Below are 21,122 nucleotides of genomic sequence, written 5' to 3' on the forward strand. Positions count from 1 at the left end.
ATTAGAAAAAGAAAAATTAAGAACCAGTATTTAATTCAACCTGGATGTTTTAAAAAGCAATTTAGAGGATGTGATGGACTGTTTCTTTATTCATTAAATAAAATTTTATTTATTCTCAGTTAGTTACTGGGTATGATTTGTGTTTTGGTCCCAGACTTTGTTATGTGAGATGGGTAAGTTCTTGCTCTCAGTAGTTTTTTTTCGGCTTGGGTATTTTGGGGGTACACTACCAGTTTGAAACAACCATCCAAAAGTCCTGTGTTAATTCAATAAAACACTCGTTAAAGCTTGCACCCTCTAGTATATTCATGATCAGAGCAAGGAATGGGTATACATGTGAAAAGGTTGGTCATATATTTATGGTCTTATAAGTGCTTTGAAATCTCTGTCACCCACAGGCAGCAAAAAGAGATATCTTTAGTGAAACCTAAGCAGAGAGCAGAGCAAAATTCAGTCCAAAATAACACTTTGCTTTTACTCTAAGATGGCAAAATTTAAGTAGTGAACTGAGCCTTAACTGTTGAATCCTGTAGCGCTGTTACCCACAACCCAAATACATTCCATCTGGCTCATATCCAGCAGAAATGTTAGATCTTCATTAATATAATGGTCACCTCATTAACTAAGAAATTGGGTGTAACTGGATGTTAAGAAAGATAGCCTAATCCTTCTTAAGATCTGCAAATACAAAGATTGTGACAACAATATAGTCAGTTTTTGGTAACAAGGTTAATGGTGTCATAGTAGATATTGTTTAATTAAGCAGTTCTCAACCCCATCAGCCAGTTAGCATCACCCGGAGAGTCCTGAAAAAATATCTATGCCTAGGCCTCACCTCAGAGCAGTTAAATCAATTCTTGAACGGGGGGCCCCAGATTTGGTACGTTTTTCAAGACTCCCTACCTGAGATTCTAATGAGCAGTCTGGGTTGAGAACCACTAGCTTAGATGGCCTTTCCCATCTTGATAGCCCCATTCACTTGTATAGGGTTCTTCAAGACTTCTGACCCTGGGGTTTGGCCTCTACCTGCAGCTGGCACCTAGGGAGAGCCCACATATAATAACTAATGGGACTCAAACCCTGCCTGGGAGTGGGTCTTCTTTTGTTACTTAATATCTCTTAGGAGCTCTTATGGTACATATTCCCGATACTCTACAGTTGAAGCATTCAGCTGCACTGTTCAGGGCGGCTTACTGATTAGTACATGTGTATTCTTCTTGGCTGCCTACACAAGGACAAGGATGATGTTGAAGAAGGCAGGGTATGGGTAGATGCTTGATAACATTTGTTGATTTCTTAAGAAAAGGAAGCCCGAATAAAAGAATATTTTTGAATTTCAATGTGTTCAATGTGTTATGAAACTAGAAAGAACAGATTTTCAAAGGCGAGACAATATAGTATATTGTAGCAACTTTTAGGTTGCTTGGTAATCTAAATTCTGTTATGTATAGTAATAAGTGAACCTTAACTCCACAAATATTTTACATTTGTTTTATCCAAGCTCCTAATCCATAAACCATGATGGATTCCCCAACATACAGTTTGAGGAGTTTTATCATAGATTGGGTTTGATCACTGAGACCCATTTACTTTTCCCTCAAATATCTTTCAGGAAAAAAATAGTACATCAAGTGGGGTGGAAAGCTTAGGAATTTGGTAAGAGTTAGGTTGCTTCCAGAGATTTCCAAACCACAGAAATGGGCAACTAAAAGCATAACAGTTAGCAGATTCCCACTCTTTGGGGGGAATGGGGATGGGGGAGAAGAGGCATAGGATTAGAATAGCATCATTTTAATTAAATTGTTTGATTTCATTAAGAAGTAGACACAGATGTAGAGAACAAATGTATGGATACCAAGGGGGAAAGGGGGCGGTGGGAGGAATTAGGAGATTGGGATTGACACATATATACTATTGATACTAGGTATAAAATAGATAACTAGTGAGAACATTCTGTATAGCATGTTATCTACTTAATGTTCCCTCTTAGTTCCCTCTACTTACAGGGAACTCTACTTAATGCACTGTGGTGACCTAAATGGGAAAGAAATCCAAAAAAGAGGGGGTAGGGCTTCCCTGGTGGCACAGTGGTTGAGAGTCCACCTGCCGATGCAGGGGACATGGGTTCGTGCCCTGATCAGGGAAGATCCCACATGCCGCAGAGCGGCTGGGCCCGTGAGCCATGGCCCCTGAGCCTGCGCGTCCGGAGCCTGTGCTCCGCAACGGGAGAGGCCACAACAGTGAGAGGCCCGCGTAACGCAAAAAAAAAAAAAAAAAAAAAAGAAAAGAGGGGGTATATGTATATGTATAGCTGATTCGTTTTGCTGTACAGTAAAAACACAAAGTTGTAAAATAACAATACCCCAATAAAGATTAACTTAAAAAAAAGAAACTGCTGTTAAAGTGATAAGCAAATATATATATTGCATGTTTATCCCTGTATGGTTCTCTTTTGCAGGGTATTTACAGTCCAGAGAGAGGAATGTACACCCTACCTAAAAAAAGGACTAACCATCTGAATACATCTGTGAGATCCTCTCTGATTAACACATTCTATTTTAACACTGATTTTATTTCATTCTACAAACTCCAGAAACTTATTGGGGCTACTAATGAAGCATTTTAAGTATAAATAAGTAGAGTATTGTGCCCAAATAGTGAGGAAGGCAGGTGCCCTTAGGGGTGCCATAGCCCCAGTACCCACTGCAGAGTGGAGTAGGACCAGAAAGTGGTCTGGGCATCATCACTTCTAGAGCCGTGTTATCTGCTGGAACTATAATGTCTTCTAAGAGCTGCTGAAGTCAAGAGGTTAAACATTTTATTTTCTAATTTGCACCGAGGAAGGAAAGTCCTGAGGACACCTCAGTTTCTTATTAACAGATATCAGAAGGAAAGGGAAATTCATCATTAGTCTCTCAATGGATTTCTAGTGATACACTTGTGATTTTGTAAGTTTTAGTTTATGGGGAAGATACTTCTGCTCATTACAAACCAAAAGGATTTTGATAATCAGGGATAACTAAGAAAGTAAAAAATTTTGATGAAGACTTTGTAGATAAACTGCAAATAGGTGGCTGTGCCTTGATGTTAGGTGTTGGAACACATAATAAAAGGGTTTGGGAAATGCTGCTTTTGTTGACTTGTGACAAGTTCCAAATGCATAGAGCCTTGCTTTTTCCAATTATTAGCAAGACATTCTCCCAAAAGCATGCAGTGCTGTTGACCAAGTCGTTCTTTACATTAAGGACTTGGTTTATTCATCCAATGGTTAAGCAAATTTATAAAAGTAATTCAAACCAATACCATGTGTATTATATTGCTCCTTTTTTGATTAGCCTTGATGGTAGTGAAGCCCTTATTGCTCAACTGGTACTGATTAAAAGAAAATCACTTCCAAAAGCCATATATATATATACACACACAAATGTATATATGCAAATATATTTGGGTACTTGTAAGGAATTAGTAGTTAGTAATTGGTTTAATAAGGAAAATAAAATATTAAGGAACTGTAAATCTAGTTTCTTAAAAGCTAAACATTATTTCAATTAATTTAATCTTTTTAAAAACCATGAAAAATATATCTATACTTCCAAGTTGATAGAGAAAACTTTCAAATTAATTACTTGTACTCTCATCAGCTTGTCTTTTTTTTGATGAAGTATTACAAAACAGCACTTTGCCAATTGGTGGGATTAGATTTAAACACTCCACATCTTTACTCAGATAAGTACTCAATATCATCACCCCCCCCAAACAAACAGGCCTTCAGTGCCATCAGGAAACTAGCGGGGCACTTGGCATGAAAAACAAACCCACGTTTTTAATTATATTTTACAAAATCTATATTTTAATAATGTATACACAGTTTTAAAAATACAGAGCACTCACGCCCATGTACTCTGCCAAAAAAAAGAAGAAAACTTTCTACTACTTCATGCATGCACACACAATGCACTAAGCATAACTGCATTTACAAGACAGGAAGGCAGCTCTCTATTAAGTATACACAAGTAATAGATACTGTAACTTCACCCTAACAGGACAAACTTACAAAGTTTAAGAAAGTAAGGGCTAAACCTGCAGTATAACCTAATCCTATTTTTCTTAAGATTGTTTTCTCTCAAGGTAGTCCAGAAAAGGGGGAAGGGGCATTACTTTCAGCAATCAAAACCATTCCAAGATCAATTAATGAAATCTACAACATACTAAGGAGGAATAAAAGAAAAGCAATAAAGTCATTGCGTCCCTAGGACTGGGGATGCGAATAAAAGTAACCTGGAAATTTGCTAATTTTATTCTAAGAATGCATCCTACGCCACCGATAACCCGACCAGCTACTTGGGGGAAGGTTACGGCTCCAGAGCGCGGATCACTGGGCGTCTCATTCCCGCAGGGTCGCGCGTCCTAACTGGCCATCTGGAAGGGCTCGGGCTGGAAGCCGAAGAGCCTTTGGCCGTAGGGCTCGCTCTCGCCCGGCAGCTTCGCGCCCGCGAACGGAAGGTAGTGGTCTCGGCCGAAGTGCTCACAGTGGAGACTGACCCAGTCCCGCTCGGAGCCGAATCGCTCTGCCTCGGCCAGGATGCGGGTCAGAGCCATGATGTAGCTCAGCGCCATCTGCAGGGTCTCGTACTTGGACAGTTTTTTATCCTGGCCCCATTGGGGTACCACCCTGCGCAGACGGTCGAAAGCCGTGTTGAGCCCCTGCATGCGGCGCCGCTCGCGCGCGTTGGCCGCTAGGCGCCTGCGCGCCGCGCTCTCCAGCCGCCCCTCCCCGGCGCACGTACCCGCGCACTCGGCGCCGCCCACGCACGGGGGCGCGACACGCGCTCCCGCCGCCGGGTTGCTGGGCTTGCAGGACTTCATCCCCCGCTGGACAGAGGGAGGCGCCGAGCTCTCTGGTCTGCTCAGGACCTGTGCGTGGGCTGGTGTATGGAGCCGCTCTGCAACTTGGCTCTTCGTAGCAAATAAGTCATGCACAAAGCAACCGTGTGGAATCGAAGTTTGTAGTGGGAGTGCGGGGCCCCGCCCTCTGTCCTATTGGATAACCAGATTGATGTCTCTTCACTTGCCAAAGTTTAGGGGAAATTGAGATGTGGAAGAGAAAGTCATTTTCCCAACGTGAAGTTGAAAAAGAGAAGGGAACTTTCCTGCAGCAGAATTGGTGTCGCTGGTTCGGGAAATGTCTTTCAAGTCCTCTGGGAAAGCCCGAGACTTCTTTTCTGGAAGACAAAATCTTTCCCCAAGCTCAGAGAGGAAAGGAGCGCTTCTTCTGCAGTAGCTGTCGGAGAGTGCTGGATGAATCTTTGAAGGAGGAGAATTTATAGCAGAGGGCTGAAGGAGGCAAACAGGTGGTGGCAGGTGGGCGGGCGTCCCTTGGCTTCCATCTCAGCACCTTCCTACCCTGGGAACTGCAGGGGGGAAGGGGGACGACGCACGGCAAAATCCTGACATTACAGCCTTCGTCTGTTGGAAGTTTCTCCAAAGCTATGTCCAACACTAACACACCATCTGGAGTGGCCGGGCTGTCCCCAAAAGAATAACAAGGTGGGGGTGGGCGGATGGCTTGGTTCATCCTTTCCCATATCAGCGAGCAGCTTACATTACCAAAAACTGAACCAAGGTTTTTAAATTATTAGAAATCACTTGTGTGAATATGTTGGTCTTGAAAATTTAAGATATTTAGACGTTTAGTGTCAGAAAATTTCGCTTTGTCAAGATGTGTGGCTATTTTGCACAATGCTGATTGAATGTATTCAACTGAGTATATTCATTTTATTTTAGCTATTAAGCAAGTTGGGACAAACTAGCAGGTCCTAATATTATTTCAGACCTGAAATTTTACTGTGCAAATAATTTGGCTGTTTTCTGCAGAATAATTTATTACAGCATATTAAAAGATATTGATATGCTCACAGACATAGAAAACAAACTTATGGTTACCAAAGGGGATCGGGTGGGGGATAAATTAGGAGTTTTGGATTAACATATACACACTCCTATAATATAAAATAGATAAACAAGGACCTACTGTATAGCACAGGGAACTATATTCAATATTTCATAGTAACCTATAATGGAAAAAAATCTGAAAAAGAATGTATATATAAACTGAATCACTTTGCTGTACACCTGAAACTAACACAACATTGTAAATTAACTATAGTTCAATTTTAAAAATGGTTTGAAAAAGATATTAATGTGGATGTAAAAGATGTATATTATCCTACTATATAATTGGATTGCGTGAGCTTGGATACTCAGGCAAATTCAGAATTTATACTAAATTCCCCCTGACACCGGTTTATAAATATTTTCGGGACATATATTGAGATGATATTCACTTAATTATTTAATTTGACTTTTAAATCTAGTAAAACTAATCATAATGTGCATACATGTACAAAATGGAAATATCTAAGTGATTTGTGAGGTTTTAAAAAATAATTCCTAATGGAAGACTTTTTCCCCCACCTCATAAAGCTATAAATATGTCATACTACTTGAATGTTTCAGTTGTGTCAGCTGTCCTCAGGAACAATAATGAAGCATGATTTCCACTATTGATAGTGATGTGCTGATTTATAGAGGAACCATTAACTTGATTCTCTTATCTCAGCTTCTTTCTAGCTCTTAAGGAAGAGTAAGGTGGCAAAGAAACCAGTTCCAAATAGATTCAAGCCAGAATCATTTCTGGATTCTTTACTAAGACCAAGTTTGTTTTTTCTCCTTTTGAAATATGGATTATGTAGGCATTATTCTCAGATATTTTTGTTTAATTAAATTATCAACAAGCTCCCACAAATCAGGAGGCTTTTAACTGTGTCTTACTTCCCTTACCATTGCTTGAGACTAAAACCCCATTGTGACTGCCCTGACTCCAAGTCCTGTCTTCCCATAAATAGTTGATTAATCCCCAGCTGAAGCAATGACAATGAAATGAAGTTGAGTAACATGAAGACAATAGACTGCAATTGGACGTTAATGATCTCCAGCATGACAGATGTTGAACACAGAATTTTGCATGGAGACACTCAGCTCTATTACTCTGATTCTTAACAGCCTTGGTCAGGAACAGCAGTCCTATGACAGGAGAGACTATGTTTAGTCATCAAAATGTCAAATACATTTTTGTGAGTTTTCATGGAAATCAGCCCTACTAATGCTATTATTTCTCATGTTCATTTATCTCATCTGTTTCCCCCAAGGAGCCTCCTCTGTGCTACCCTTTGGAATGTTTCCCTAAAAAACATACTGTTCTGGACACTATTGACCAAAGTGCTAATGAGATGCATGATTTTGCAGGCCATGTATTCAGGGTTGGTGAGATTATAGCCTGTGCACCAAGAGAATTGTAAACACAACTTGAAGAGAAAAAGGAAGCCCAGCAGTGTGCACACCACACAGCTATATTAGAACAAACTAGCAGATATCTGTGACATGAAATTGATCCAAGGATAGACAGTATTGCTGCAATAAAGGGCCTTAGAAGGTATATAGTAATTCATTGCCCAGATGTATTCTGAAGGACAATTTATTAGTACTACAAAGATGCTTCTGGGGGAAAAGGATTCCACTGTCAAGTAAATTTGGGAAGCACATCTGCTATCTCCTGCTTAGAGTCATGAAGCAAAATTGGTATAGTAAAGTTTCTGAGAAGTCCTGGAGTAAAGAAACCTTCTGACTCCAGAGTTTCCTAGACCTTCTCGAACACAGAACCCTTTCTTCCCAGAAAGGTCTTTTAACAAAGTTCCTTGGAATACACGTTTCCAAAGCTGCTCTAATACCTTCCATTTATTTTATAGAGGAGGAGACTGAGATCCAGAGACTAAACATTAGATTCAAAGGCACTGAGCAACTTAGTGACTGAATTAAGAAGTCAAATCTCCTGTAGCCTCTAATTTCAGAAGTTTTAAAATTGAGATCACTTAATACAAGCCCCTCAGTTTATACTGGGGCAGCTGAGATCCACTAATGACTTCCCAGAGTCAGCAGAATCACTAATAAAAGTTTCAGGAATAGAATCAGAAATTTTGTGCTTAAAGGACAGTGTCATTTATTTCATAACCCTAGTGTCTAGCACAGTGCATAGAAAATAATAAATAATAAACAACCCAGCCTGAGTGGCTGAAAAAAATGTTACATAAATGATAGATAAATGCCAATCAGAATGCGTGTGTTGCCAGTGAATAACCTTTACAAATAATTTACATTCCCTCACTTTGTAAAGAACACACATTAGATCCACATTTTGAATGTAGAATTGATCCTTTCTTATCAAGAAACACAACTATAGCCATTTGAGCCATAAGAATTTGCATGTGAGACTAATTTCTACCATGTTTCTATACTGAGGGCATGATCCTACCAGGTGAATTGGCAGTTACTATATGTCTAGGGTTGGCCAGAAATCAAAACTGGCAGATGGAGATGGGAGAGAGTGGAAGATAGAAAGAGCTTACACCTGTAGGAGCAGAAAAGTAGGAGAAACATTATTTTAGCGGTAAAAGATCAATGGCTGGAAATTACTACATTAAATGGATAGACTAGGTTAGAGGGTAAACATCTTAATTATCCAAAACTATAATTTTCTAAATAAAAACTCTCCAAAGAAACACACAATTAAAAGAGAGGAGAACACTTGTTCATTCTGAATTTGCAAAAAAAATACGGAATATGAGGAATGGGGTTTGCTTCTGGAGAGCATGGCAATTGGGGGACTCTGAGTACCTGAAAGACATCAGAGGTGAACCAGCAAAAGACAAAGGAACAATGAAGCTGAGTTCCACTTATATTTCATTAAAGACCAGAAGTGCAAGGTCTTAAACATTCTTGTGATTTTATAACGTGCTACGTAGTTACCAAGTGGGGAAAAAACTGCAAAAGGATTTAAGTGTTTACAGAAAGGAAGGGAGAGGCAAAGTCTGGCATCTCTGTTGCCTGCCCCTCAATGATCCAGGGAAGAGAAAACCCAGTGGAGGGAAGAAACTAAGAAGCGACAGAGACTAACAATGGGGCCAAGAGAGAGATGAAAAAGATGGGAGGCCCTGTCCTAGGCCCCAGAAATGATCTCTCACCTCCAGAAAATACGGGCTCACTAAAGGGCCCCAGCTGATTCTCCAACCCCCAGCACATGCTGCTTGAGAATTCCGGCTTCGGAGTCTGATTTAGCTTCTAGTGCCAAGAGCCAGAATGACTTGTAGGGTTTGGACTCTGGGTGGTGGATCTTAGCCTCCTCTTAGTGTCTGGGCTGAGCAGCATCTTTGAAGTCAGTTTTGAATCCTGGATCTCCTTTCAACTAGCTGTGTACTCTTGCACAAATCACTTCTCTGATTTCTCCATCTGCAAAGCGGAATCATAGTACATACCTCACAGGGCAGTAGTGAGCATTAAATGAGGTTTTATTAAATAAAGACCTCTGCCAGGTCCCTAAGAAAGTCACTCTTTAAATGACATCTAATACTTTACAAGTGATAATGAAAATGATATTTCATCATCAGTTTCTGCAGCTTTTGACTTTAATGAATAATTTTTGAACCTTTTACACATAAAGCTACAGTTAAGGGGGAAGGGATAAACTGGGAGATTAGGACTGACAATATACATGCTACTATATATAAAATAGATAACTAATAAGAACCTACTGTATAGCACAGGGAACTCGACTCAATACTCTGTAATGGCCTATATGGGAAAAGAGTCTAAAAAAGAGTAGATATATGTACATGTATAATTGATTCACTTTGCTGTACACCTGAAACTAACAACATTGTAATCAACGATATTCCAATTAAAAAAAAAAAGCTACAGTTAAGCATGATGTGAATTCCAGTTGTGTGACCTTGAGCAATTTACCTAACCTCTCTAAGCCTCTTACCTTATCTGTAAGGAGGGTTAATAATAGATCTTATAGAACTGATATGAGGATTGAGTTAGTTACTCTTTGTAAAGCACTTAGACCTATGCCTGGCATATAATTAAATGCAATACAGGTGCTTGTTTAGATAAACAAAATGACCTGTTGCAATTATCCAGATCATTTTTATTTCCTTTCTCTTCAGTGCTTGACCCACAGAGTGAATAGGGACAGGAAGATGAGGTTAAATTCAAAGGAGTTCCTTCTGCCTTTGATACTGGAGCAATCTAAGTTTGAAATATCAGAGGCTAAAAAAACGCAGCTCAGGGCCTTACTGGGTAGCAGATTCGGTGTTTTCATTGTAGTTAGAGGTTCAATCTCACAATGACAGACACATATTTTAAAGCATTAATTTTCAGGAGATGCTCCACTTTTCCAGTGACTGAAATGTTTGCACTCACCATCCAGGGTCCTTCCCTTCCTAGAACTGAGGTACGTATCTGAGAAGATGAATCAATAATCATGATGTTTCTCAGACATCCCTGGCGGTACAGGGTGGGTAAGACTCTGCACTACCAATGCAGGGGGCCTGGGTTTGATCCCTGGATGGGGAACTAGATCCTGCATGCATGCTGCAACTAAGAAGTCCGTGCTGCAACTAAGGCCCGGTACAGCCTAAATAAATACATTTTTTTAAAAAAAGTAATAATCATGACGTCTTTTCATGAACGTAGATAGATGCATAACAAAGGTAATCAGTCTCAGGGATGTGCTGGACTGTTCTATGGTAAATTTGGGCTGGGAGCTATGTTTTTTAGAATGCCCTTCCCTGTGTGCTTCTGGGTTTGAGTTAGGCAAAAGTGAAGCTGCATGAGCTTGGGAGGCAGAAGTGAAGCCACCATGGTCTGAAGATCAGTGTAGATTAGAGGCCGTGAGAGACAGATGCAGAGGTGCTGGTAGATCCCAGTTTGTCCTTGCTGCATCCAGTGCTCCCTCCCAACCGCCAGCCCTGCTGACCAACAGCGGCCCCAGGCCCACCATTAGATGCTTCACGTGAACTCACAGAGGTGGTGGCCTCAAAGAAGCGGACTTCTGCACCAGTGCCCCCACCCAGTCTTACTCCTGCAGCTGGACATGCTTGGCTTCCAGACTCCCCTGCAAGCTCTGACTCGTTCAGCCCAGCCAGGGCTGCTTAGCGACTGTTCTCTCATCCTTCAACAACCCTTTTTGGAACTTTATGTCCCTAGCTCCTTCCCCAATTGTGTAAGGACTCATCCTTATAATAAATTCCTTCTTCTATAAGACTCACAGTGGCTCTGCTTCCCTGGCTGAACCCTGACTGATACAAGGAATCTTTCACCTGGCCACAGAAAGGCCACAGGACCTATCCCTGCACAGAGACCCTCCACACTGGTGCCCCATGGTCTATGTCCCCACCAGAATTAGAGCCTTTGTCTCTTGGACAGTAATTACTATTTCCATCTGTTCAGCCCTGTGCCAGGCAACAGCAGGGATAAGACAGCATTTAGCCTAATGGAATCACCATCTAGTTGTGGAGATAAGATCCAAGACACATCAAAAAAGTTGCCTGAGGGAAATTCCTGGCGGCTCGGGATCCAGCAAGCCTTGCAGTGCAGCCAAATAAAATAAAATAAAATAAAATAAAAAATAATAATAATAATAAAGAGAAGCTTTAAAAAAAGAAAAGAAAAAAAAAAAAAGACTAGCCTGAGTAGTAAACCAGGGTCATGGCCCCCAAGAGGTGCACTAGATAGTCCATTAGAGTATGCGAAATGATTAGAAATTTTGCTGATTTATTTTATCTCATCCTTTTAATTTCTGTCTCAGGGTATGTTTTATAGTGTACAAAATATAAATACATATATTTATATGTGAGTATATACCAGTGCTTTTTGTTTTTTTTAACTGATAGGAGCACATGAGCAGAAAAGTTGGGACCACTGTCCTAGGCATGAGGCAGTGTGTGGTTAGTACAGTTAGGAGCTCAGAGTAAGGAGATTTCACTGTGCTCTGGAGGAAGAAGGATTTCGGCTACCTCTCTTACTGCTGCCCGCTCAAAAGGCTACTCCTCCCCCACTGCCCACACTCACCCACACCTTTGGGCTTCTTCACTGGTTGCTCCCCCAGCCTCAAATGCCATTTCCCCAGATCTTCCCTGGCTGGCTCCGTTGTATCATTCAGCTCCTGCTCTATCCGATCCTTATGTCCTTAGTTGTTTGTTTAGAAACTCCAGGAAGTCAGGGGCTTCCTCTGTACTGTTCCTAGCTATATCTCCAGAGTCTAGAATTGTGTCTAGTACATAATAGATGCTCAAGAAATACTGGTTGAAGCAACGAAGGAAAAGAAGGGAGGAGGAAAAGGGAGATGAAGGGACCCCACACACAAAGGGAGAGTAGAAACTGTCCCCCTTAGCAACACAGCTCTTTTTCCTCCTGCTAATAGGATTCTTTGGGGGGAAACTGCGCCCTCCAAAGGCAGGGACCACAGGCCTGCTACTTTTGTTTCTGCTCTGAAATTGTGATATCTGCTGCTTCACAGTGAGCAGGTGGCTTACTCCCCCAAAGGGTGGCCAGGTTTCAGGCAGTACCTGAGTCAGCGCAGAGTAAAAGCCCAGAGGCCTCGTCGGCCCAGGCCAGTCGCTGATGCCAGCTCCCTGCCCCAAGGGGAAGCGGTTTTCTGTTGATTTGAGCTGGTGTTGCTTTTTTGTTTCCTTGTGCAGTTTCAGCAGCTTGGCTGCACAAGTTATTCTAAATGTCCAAACACCCAGGTCTTTTAATTCTGAGGTTGTGTCCCTGTCCCTCCTCACCATCGTGTTTGAGTCTTACTTTCCTGCCTCCTACTGACCTCCCCTGAGTGGGGAGCAAAAAGAAATCATGCCTAGCTGACCAGATATCTGTACCCATCAGATTCCTAGGCTCTGTCTTAGTGGAGTCCGACATTGGTAGTCATAGGAGTATATACTCTTTTCTATTCATTTGGCAACCATATACCAATTTGTTTCAAACTAATTTTCATTCGTTTATTCAACAAATATGTATTGCACACACTATGTGCTGGGTACTGTTGTAAGCCCTAGAAATAGTGTTGACTACACTGCAAAAATCTCCACCCTCATGGATATTTAAAACTTGGTATTGTTGCTATATTCTCATGAATTTATTTTCTGTTTCTCCAGATAGGATATAAGTTTTTTTGAGGGAAGGGGCAAATTTTAGATATCTGGGTCTAGAGTGTTCAGTGAATACATATTTGCTGTTGTTGTTGACTGAAGGTCTTACTCAGGCTGATCTTAAGCAAAGGAAACCAATATCATCACCATAAATAAATTAACACCTACAGGAAACACCAAACTTACCAGGTCTTAGCTCCTAGCCTCATCATATCTTTTGAGTAGGGACTGTTACAATCTTCATTTTGTGGCCAAGAAAATTGAGGGCTCTGGTTAAACTAAGCTACACAGCCAGCGACTAGATGTGAAACCCAGTTCTCTTTCTTCCTAGAGTCCATGCGCCATGCTGCACTGAGTCTTGTCTAGAAGAGCTTTGATGTCAGAGAAAGAGACTTATTCATCACTGGGCCCCCAGTGCCTAGAATGATGCCTGGCACATAGTAGATCCTCATTAAAGTGCTGTGACATGTTCACAGCACTGTGTCAGTCCCAGCAAGTCTCAGCCCTGCTAAACAGTAGGCAGTGGGGTGGGTTATTGGCAGGCACGATTAGACTATTTCTGCGAACCAAGTCTGAGGTTTCCTTGGAGCACCATCTCCCACTACTGGTATAGAATTAGTACCTAGTGCTGAGCTTGGAGTCTGATGTGCCTGGGGGTGGATCAGAAGCTTCTAAGGACTCATTGACCTCAGTCTTCCTCTTTGGACCCTTCTGCAACACCCTCACCCTCCACTTCCTGTCTCCCACTGTGTCACTGTATGCCCTCCTCCTTAGGTTCCTGGAGCCTGTACGACCCTCAGTCTGGTTACTGGGGTCCCTCATTTACCATGAGCTCTCTTCTCCCAAGAACTGGTCACTTGCTCTTCTCTCAGAAAAGGACAAGGGGCCTGCCTCATCCTACACATTCTTCTGGAGCCCCAGGACCCACGACTTGATCATTTCCACATTTCGCCAAACATAAAGGCTCCTGCTTCTGCATCTCTTCACACAGTCTCAGATCCTCAGAAGTCAGTACCAAAGGAGAGGGAGCCTAAGTCTGCAACACCCCTCTGACACTGGGCTCCTGACCATCCTCCTCCTGGGCCAGTTTCACCACTGAGTCGGCTCTTCCAACTCCAGCCTTCCACTGCTTGCATGTTCACCTCCCCGCCACTGCCTGCTCTTGAGGCTTCAGTGGACCAGACAACTGAGCACCTGACGCTTTGCCAGTCATAAAACCACTGCTGACTGCAGTGCTCAGAATACAAGTAATGCCCGCAACCCCTTCCTTTCAGCTCACTTGTCCTGTTCCCCAGTGGCTAATGCCCGGTTGCCATATAATCTGTCACTCTAGGTCATCTAGGTAACTTGATCCACCCTAGCAAGTTTGCTTTGCTACTAACTGATGAACAGGGAATTGGGACCCAGGTTACACTGGTTCAGGCCTCCATGCTCCCCGGTGTCACGCAGGATGCAGGTAAGTCATCTCGGATGGAAGCCAAAAGTTTACTTAACTACTTGATGACTTTAGGCCAAGAAACACCCTGGAGCACAAGTTTTCTGCAGAAGCCCACTATAAGAACCTTTTACCAATTCGATCTCCCAAGTGTCTCCATCCTCAAATAGGTCAGAGAAATTCCAGAGTGCTGTTTCCAACCTTCAGTGCCCCCTTTCTCCCCTGCCTCACTTCACCCAGAAGATCAGCTTTATTTGTTCCCCCAAAGTATGTTTCCCAAAGTGTGCCCTGAAACTCTTACCCTTCAATAAAGAAAAGGAAATTCTGGCTTAAACAAAGGTGTACAGGCTTTACTATGATCATGGTCCTTCTCAGAACGGGAAATGCAGAGTTTCCTAAATTATGTGGCCATGGAAACTCTTCATCTCAGAGGATATCCAGAGAGCAGTACCCACAGAAACATTTTTGGAAAATGCAACCTGAGTCCACATTCCTACATTAAGGAAAAGGCCATCTTAAAAATATCTGTGTTTTTTTTTTTTTAATCTGTATATCTTTACACTCAAAAGTTTAACTTGCTATTTTGAAATGAAGGAAACAACCTCTTCTCTTTGACATTCTAGTCATTCTTTTGAGTCCTGAAGATTTCTCTTATAAAGTGACTTGGGAGCATGCAAACGCTCCAGGTAGTGCTGAGGGTGAGGTGGCTGTGCTGGGAGAAGACTGTTGGGGCTGGGAAAACTTTCAGGGCAAAAAACTGGCTGGTGAACAGGATGGTCAGAGATCACTGCTCAGCTGGCAGCCAGCCCAGAATGTGACTGTACATAAAGAGACCCAGGAAAGGAAGTTGCCAACAAAGAGAAGGGCATCGGTGGCAGGGTAAGATTCAAACTCCAGCCTAACCCACAGTTTATTGCCAAGGCCTGGTGGTAACACATGCCTGTGAATAACCTACCACTGTTATTTGAATGTTTCTAACTATTGTCCAGTTAATCAACTAAAAAGAGATAGAAACAGACAGAATCAGACATTGTATGCCTCCTGATGGAAAAACACAGCACCTGGTGTATCAACTAAAAAGTTGAACCTGAATCTTATTAGGCCTCCACTTCCAACAAGCAATTTGCATGACCTCCAGGGCACAGAGAAACATGTTAAGAGATACCACGTGGAGCGGGGTGGGGCGGGCACAATCAGCAAAATCCAGAACTGAGAATCTCAGTAGGACAACTGACACATTGATAACAAGTATCCTGCATGAAGAAAGTGAAGAGGGAACCTAGGAAATTAGAACAAGAGGCTAGAACCATATCAACCAAGTACAGTGTGTGGATCTTGTTTGAATCCTGACTCAAACCAACTCTAAAAATATTTATGAGACAATGAGGGAAATTTGGACACTGATTGCACATTTGATAAGGAATTACTGTTAATTATTTTCAGTGTAATAAAAATACCATGGTTACATTAAGTCCTTATATATTTTTTTTTCTTTAATATTTATTTATTTGGCTGCGCCGGGTCTTAGCTGCGGCATGCAGGATCTTAGTTCCCTGACCAGGGATGGAACCTGGGCCCCCTGCATTGGGAGCATGGAGTCTTAACTGCTGGACCACCAGGGAAGACGCAAGTCCTTATATTTTAGAGATACATACTGAAATAGTCACAAATGAAATTATATAATGTGTGGGATTTGCTTCAAAATAATCTAGGGCAAAGGGAAATGGGTGGACGTATAGGTAAAACAAAATTGCCTATGAGTTAATAGTTGTTGAAGCTGAGTGACAGAGATATTGTGGTTCATTATAACTGGCCTGGAAATGGGACATGATTCAGGAATTCCCTGGAGGTCCAGTGGTTAGGACTCAGCACTTCCACTGCATGGGGCACAGGTTCGATACCTGGTCTGGGAACTAAAATCCCGCATGCCACCCTGGGGGCCAAAAAAAAAAAAAAGAAATGGGGACATAACTCATAACAGTAGCAGTGTGTGTCTTCAGGTTTCAGGTGCTGGTGGACAGCATCAGTGCCTTGGGGTCAAGGAGGTGACCCAGTTCAATCAAACCACCAAGTCTGCTTCTGAAGCTGATCCAACTCTTTTCTGGTTTTATCCAAGACCTGCCTGGAGATACACCTAACTGCTTCCCCCTGATCTGGTCCCAGTCCGTTTACCATGTGGGGAAGAGAGGAAGAGTGGGAGACTTAAAGAGACAAATGGAAGGCACTAGAGTCCTCAAGCAGGAAGCTCAGTAAGAGAAGGCTCTAACTGCTAACTTATGACGTGGAAACATGAAAATTCTGGGAAGCTGGCAGAAGTTTTGGTGAATTATGTGAAGTCTAATAAGCTAAAGCAAGACCACTGATACTCCAAGTGGCTCTTGCAGAAGTGAGGATGGGTTGTGTCGAGGGCAGCCATCTGGGTGGAGGCTGGTCATGTCCATAGGGGGAGGATGCACTCCATGGCTAGAAAAGAGCAGGAATTGAACTGGCCCTAACAGGGATTCATGTCTTTAGCTCTGTTACAAAGTTACCCACCGCTTGGTGACATCGTATGAAAATCTCCCTATTTGAGGGAGCTAGGAGGGAGACTTTGTTCTCTTCCTCAGGGATTTTGCCCAGCTTCAAAGATGTCACTGATAAATGGACCCAACCTCACATTTGGATCCTCAGAGGAAGCCCTTTGCAGAAGATGAGACCCGAGCCTTCCTAGTCTGAATCAGTGCCTGAATGTGGATTAGAAGCGTGGATCCTATGGAGGAAGCCATTTCCAGTAATAACTGTAAGAAACCCATGGCTTGCTTCACTGGATGACTGGGACAGCCGAGGCTGTTTTAATTAATCACTGAAGGTAATGCTATAATTCATTTTTTAAAAATGTACTTAGCTGTACAAGTTTGTGCAGCTTAGATGAGCCCGGGGCCTTTTTTTCACGGATTTTAGCACTTGCAAAATTAACGCTACAGTGTCACCTATATACTTGAGGAAGTGCACTTGGTTATTTTGTGTAGGCACAAATTTAAATCCCAGGTTACCAGACATAGATGTAAATCGCTTAGCCAAAGAACAGATCCAGCTGGCTAACCATCTGGCACATGCATCTCCATGCAGCCTTATAGCTCTTGTGGCTGAAGATGCCTTTTGTGGGGGAAATTTTATGTTATGATGATATTCTCAAGGTTGGAGAACCCAAAGATTTTGGATTAAACCACTTGCAAACATCACAAACTTACTGTACAAAACTTATCCCTCTCTGCTTTTTTTTTTTAAGTTTTCAGTAGGTAACATCACTTAAGGTTCTTGCAGAAGAAAAAAAGAAAATGGAACCAGTCTTTAAGCAAAAAGGAGATATGGCACGATATGAGGAGTAGCTCACTAAATCAAAGGAAACAAACAACCCATTCTCTGGCAGGACGTGAACGAAGGTGACCTGGGACCTTAGCAGCCATTGCTCTTGGCCCTGGAGCATTATCATGAGATGACTCTGCTCCAACTTGCTTGTCTATTCCAGTCAAGTTTTCAAATACCGGGGAGAGAGAAATGGACTGGCCAGCTTGTCAGGCATCTCTAGCTATGGCTAGGAAACAGTAACATGGTCACTGGGGGCTGGTTGTGAGCTAGAAGCCACTGCAGTTTGTGTCTGTTAGAGAAAGGGGGACCCTTTCATCCTGCCCCAATGATGGGGATCCAGCAGAAACTGTAGAAACTGTAGATAAAGAAAAAAAGTAATCAGGCATCTCATGGAAACTGAGATTCTGGCTATAACACAGTTCTCAGCCAACCACTGCTGTCTCTTCATCTGGGAGAAACGGCCCTTCCTCTCCTCTGTTCTCCTCATCCAGCTCCACTCAAAAGCAGGGCTCCTCACCCCTGTTCCCTTGTTGTCTATTGCAATAAAATTGCCTCTGACAGAGGAGAGGAAGCTTGGAGTACATGTGGCCAGGCAGGCCCATGCACCATCAGAGTGTCTGGCCCTGAAGAATGCAACCCCATCCTCAGCTACACAAAAGTTTTTCTCCCATGTGAGTAAGCACTTGATCTTGATCTCTCCACATCTCTCTTGGGAATCTTATCTAACTGTCTCCTGGGAATGATCCACCTGAGAAACATAACAGAAGTCCTTGCCATGGCTGTTGCTGGGTTCCCTGGAGTTCTGGTTCTAACAGGACTGGGGACTGGCATGAAGCGCTTCTAAAGCAACAACCCATTCATCACAGCATCACAAAATACGGTGTTATGCCTGGATCTTTATCTCTTTGTTGAAAAATAAGAAAGACTCATGAATGAGAACAAGGGAGAAATGAGCAAGTTAAATAATTCACATACAACTTTAAGACTGTGGAGTTTGACGGTAAAATGTTAAAATTTAAGATTTTAAAACCAGCACTGCTCACTCAAGTCTTCTGTTCCTGCCTATTTTAACATGCCTACCTTGTTCATATTTGGCCGCGATTATCATTATCCTTATTGTCATTTTTAATACCCAAGATGTATTAAAAGTACATCCATGTACCAGACACTATACTAAACACTTTCACCATATTATCTTATTCCATCCTCTCAGCAGTCCAGTGAGGTGGGTACAATTATCCCCATTTTACAGATGAGGAATGTGAGGCCCAGAGAGGTTAAGAAACTTGCCCCAAGGTCCTTCTGCTGGTGAGTGGTGGAAACTGGATTTGTCTGACTGCAGAACATGACCTCTTAACCACCATAAAATCGGAGTCGGAACATTGATAATGATTCAATATTGCCACAGGCAGAGGAACCCACATGTCTCCCTCAGGCTGTGGTAAAGCTTTGGGGGCTTACATGTACTGCATTTGTGGTCAGACCTTTAGGGAACTGTTGACCGAAACCACCTGCCTTGGCCAGGCCCACTTGCCTGAGTTGTCTCACATCAGGAAGTCCTGATAAGGAACATGGTTCTGCCTCGAAAGCTAACCGGGAGAATTCAGGAGGAGCCAAAAGAGGGAGGAGAAGACCAACCTCCCAGAGTCCTTTGCTCTGGAGCCCATCTTGGCTGAGAAATGCTCGTGCCACCAGGAAGGACCCTGAGTCAAGACTATGGGCCAAGCAAGATGATTGGCCAGAGACAACCCGGAAACTAACCCCATTACCATAAACCCTGAGACTGTGAGCCATGTGGCAGAGCAGTTCCCCTGGGTTCCCTTACCCTGCTGCTCTCTGCCCAGGCGCCCCTTCCCAATAAAGTCTCTCGTTGTCAGCACACGTGTCTTCTTGGACAATTCATTTCGGAGTGTTAGACAGTAGCCCACTCTTGGGCCCTGGAAGGGTTCCCCCTTCCTGTCACAAGACCTCCAGGTCTTGGATAAATAGTGGCCTGACAGCCAGGCTCCAACACTAGCCTCTAGTAAACAGACTCTTTAATTTAGCTTATCGATGGGCAGTGAAGACGTCAGACTCCATTGGAGCAATCCTGGGAGGATGCTCTGAGCTCTGCCCTGCCCATTAGGAGCTGTAAGTTTGTGCAAACAACCAGAAAATTAAACCCACCCAGGGAGGGGACATTGATTTCCAATTGGCATAGTTCAGCAGATGCTGTTTGGTCTAAGAATTGCTTGACCTCTACTAGTGACGCCACCTGCCCTTGGCTTTGGAGGGAGTGTTCCCAGCAGGGAAGGCCACTGCACTCCTGCTTGCTGCTGGAACTTGGGCTGTAGGCGTGGCGGGCTCCCCATATGTCGCAGGGGAGAGGCCAGCCACGCCCCAGGATGGATTCACCCTCTTATCCAACTCTGGGGCTAAAGCCAGCCCCAAGAGATTACAGGCGCTCCCACCCCCAACTAATTAAATAGGTGGCCTCCTGATGCTAAAAGGGAATGAGGGCGGAAAAACAGCCAGACCCAGAAACCACCGATGCGTGCCTAAACAGTCTCTAATGGGTCAGGGTGGTTCTATGCCTGAGACCTGGCGTTCTGTATAGTTTCTAGTTTTCAAATCTTATAGTTCAAAACGTGTGTCATAGAAGCTTTACACATTACTTAAAATAATATTACCTATTAATGAGTGTATCTTACAATTATTATTATTACACACCAATCCTTGTGTTAAAACATTGAAATAAAAGTAACTATTCAAAGATAATATTTTTTCTCATGGGACAACCTGCAGATGATTCTAATACTTTATACAACACACACACACACAAACACGTAAGCGGAGGCTTCTGGATTCAAAGCTAAGTGTCTGCCTAAATTACCTAAATCTAAATGTTCATGCAATTATAAGTTTAGATGAAAACTAAAATCATGGTTTGGATTAAGGAAAGAAACCTTTAGAGTTTTTCAGGAGTTCAGCCCTCAAGTGAGTTATTATTAGTTGTTCTGCTTTCCATTCTGTTTTGGCTACAAATGGTTTAGAAGAGGATCTAAGATGCAAAGAGGAAGACAGTTGCAATAATAGGAAATTGGACTAAATTAAAATGATACTAAGTCACAGCACAACTTGGCCTCTTTGCCACCAACTTTTGACATTCTAATTAGGGTAAATGGTTATGTAAATCTAGTCAGTCACTCATTTCTCCCCCAGCCAGAGCGCGTGTGATTGTTTAAGTGAGGGCTGTTGATGGCATAATTAAAGCTCTCCTAAAAATTAACTGGGAATTGGAGGACAGCCTCCAA

At 42.7% G+C, this 21,122-nt stretch overlaps 2 protein-coding genes across 2 annotated transcripts in view; both read right to left on the reverse strand.

The window, feature by feature from the left end:
* PBLD (phenazine biosynthesis like protein domain containing) overlaps positions 1-21,122 on the reverse strand; it is a 74,058-nt gene that overhangs the window by 4,937 nt on the left and 47,999 nt on the right. The window lies entirely within an intron of this gene.
* ATOH7 (atonal bHLH transcription factor 7) lies at positions 4,408-4,866 on the reverse strand (the record flags this gene model as incomplete). The annotated part of the gene is made up of 1 exon (XM_082674254.1): positions 4,408-4,866. The coding sequence occupies one exon, from the start codon at positions 4,864-4,866 to the stop codon at positions 4,408-4,410; it is 459 nt and encodes a 152-aa protein (XP_082530380.1).

Source organism: Grampus griseus (assembly GCF_964374135.1).
Source record: "Grampus griseus genome assembly, chromosome: 16".
Taxonomy (NCBI): domain Eukaryota; kingdom Metazoa; phylum Chordata; class Mammalia; order Artiodactyla; family Delphinidae; genus Grampus; species Grampus griseus.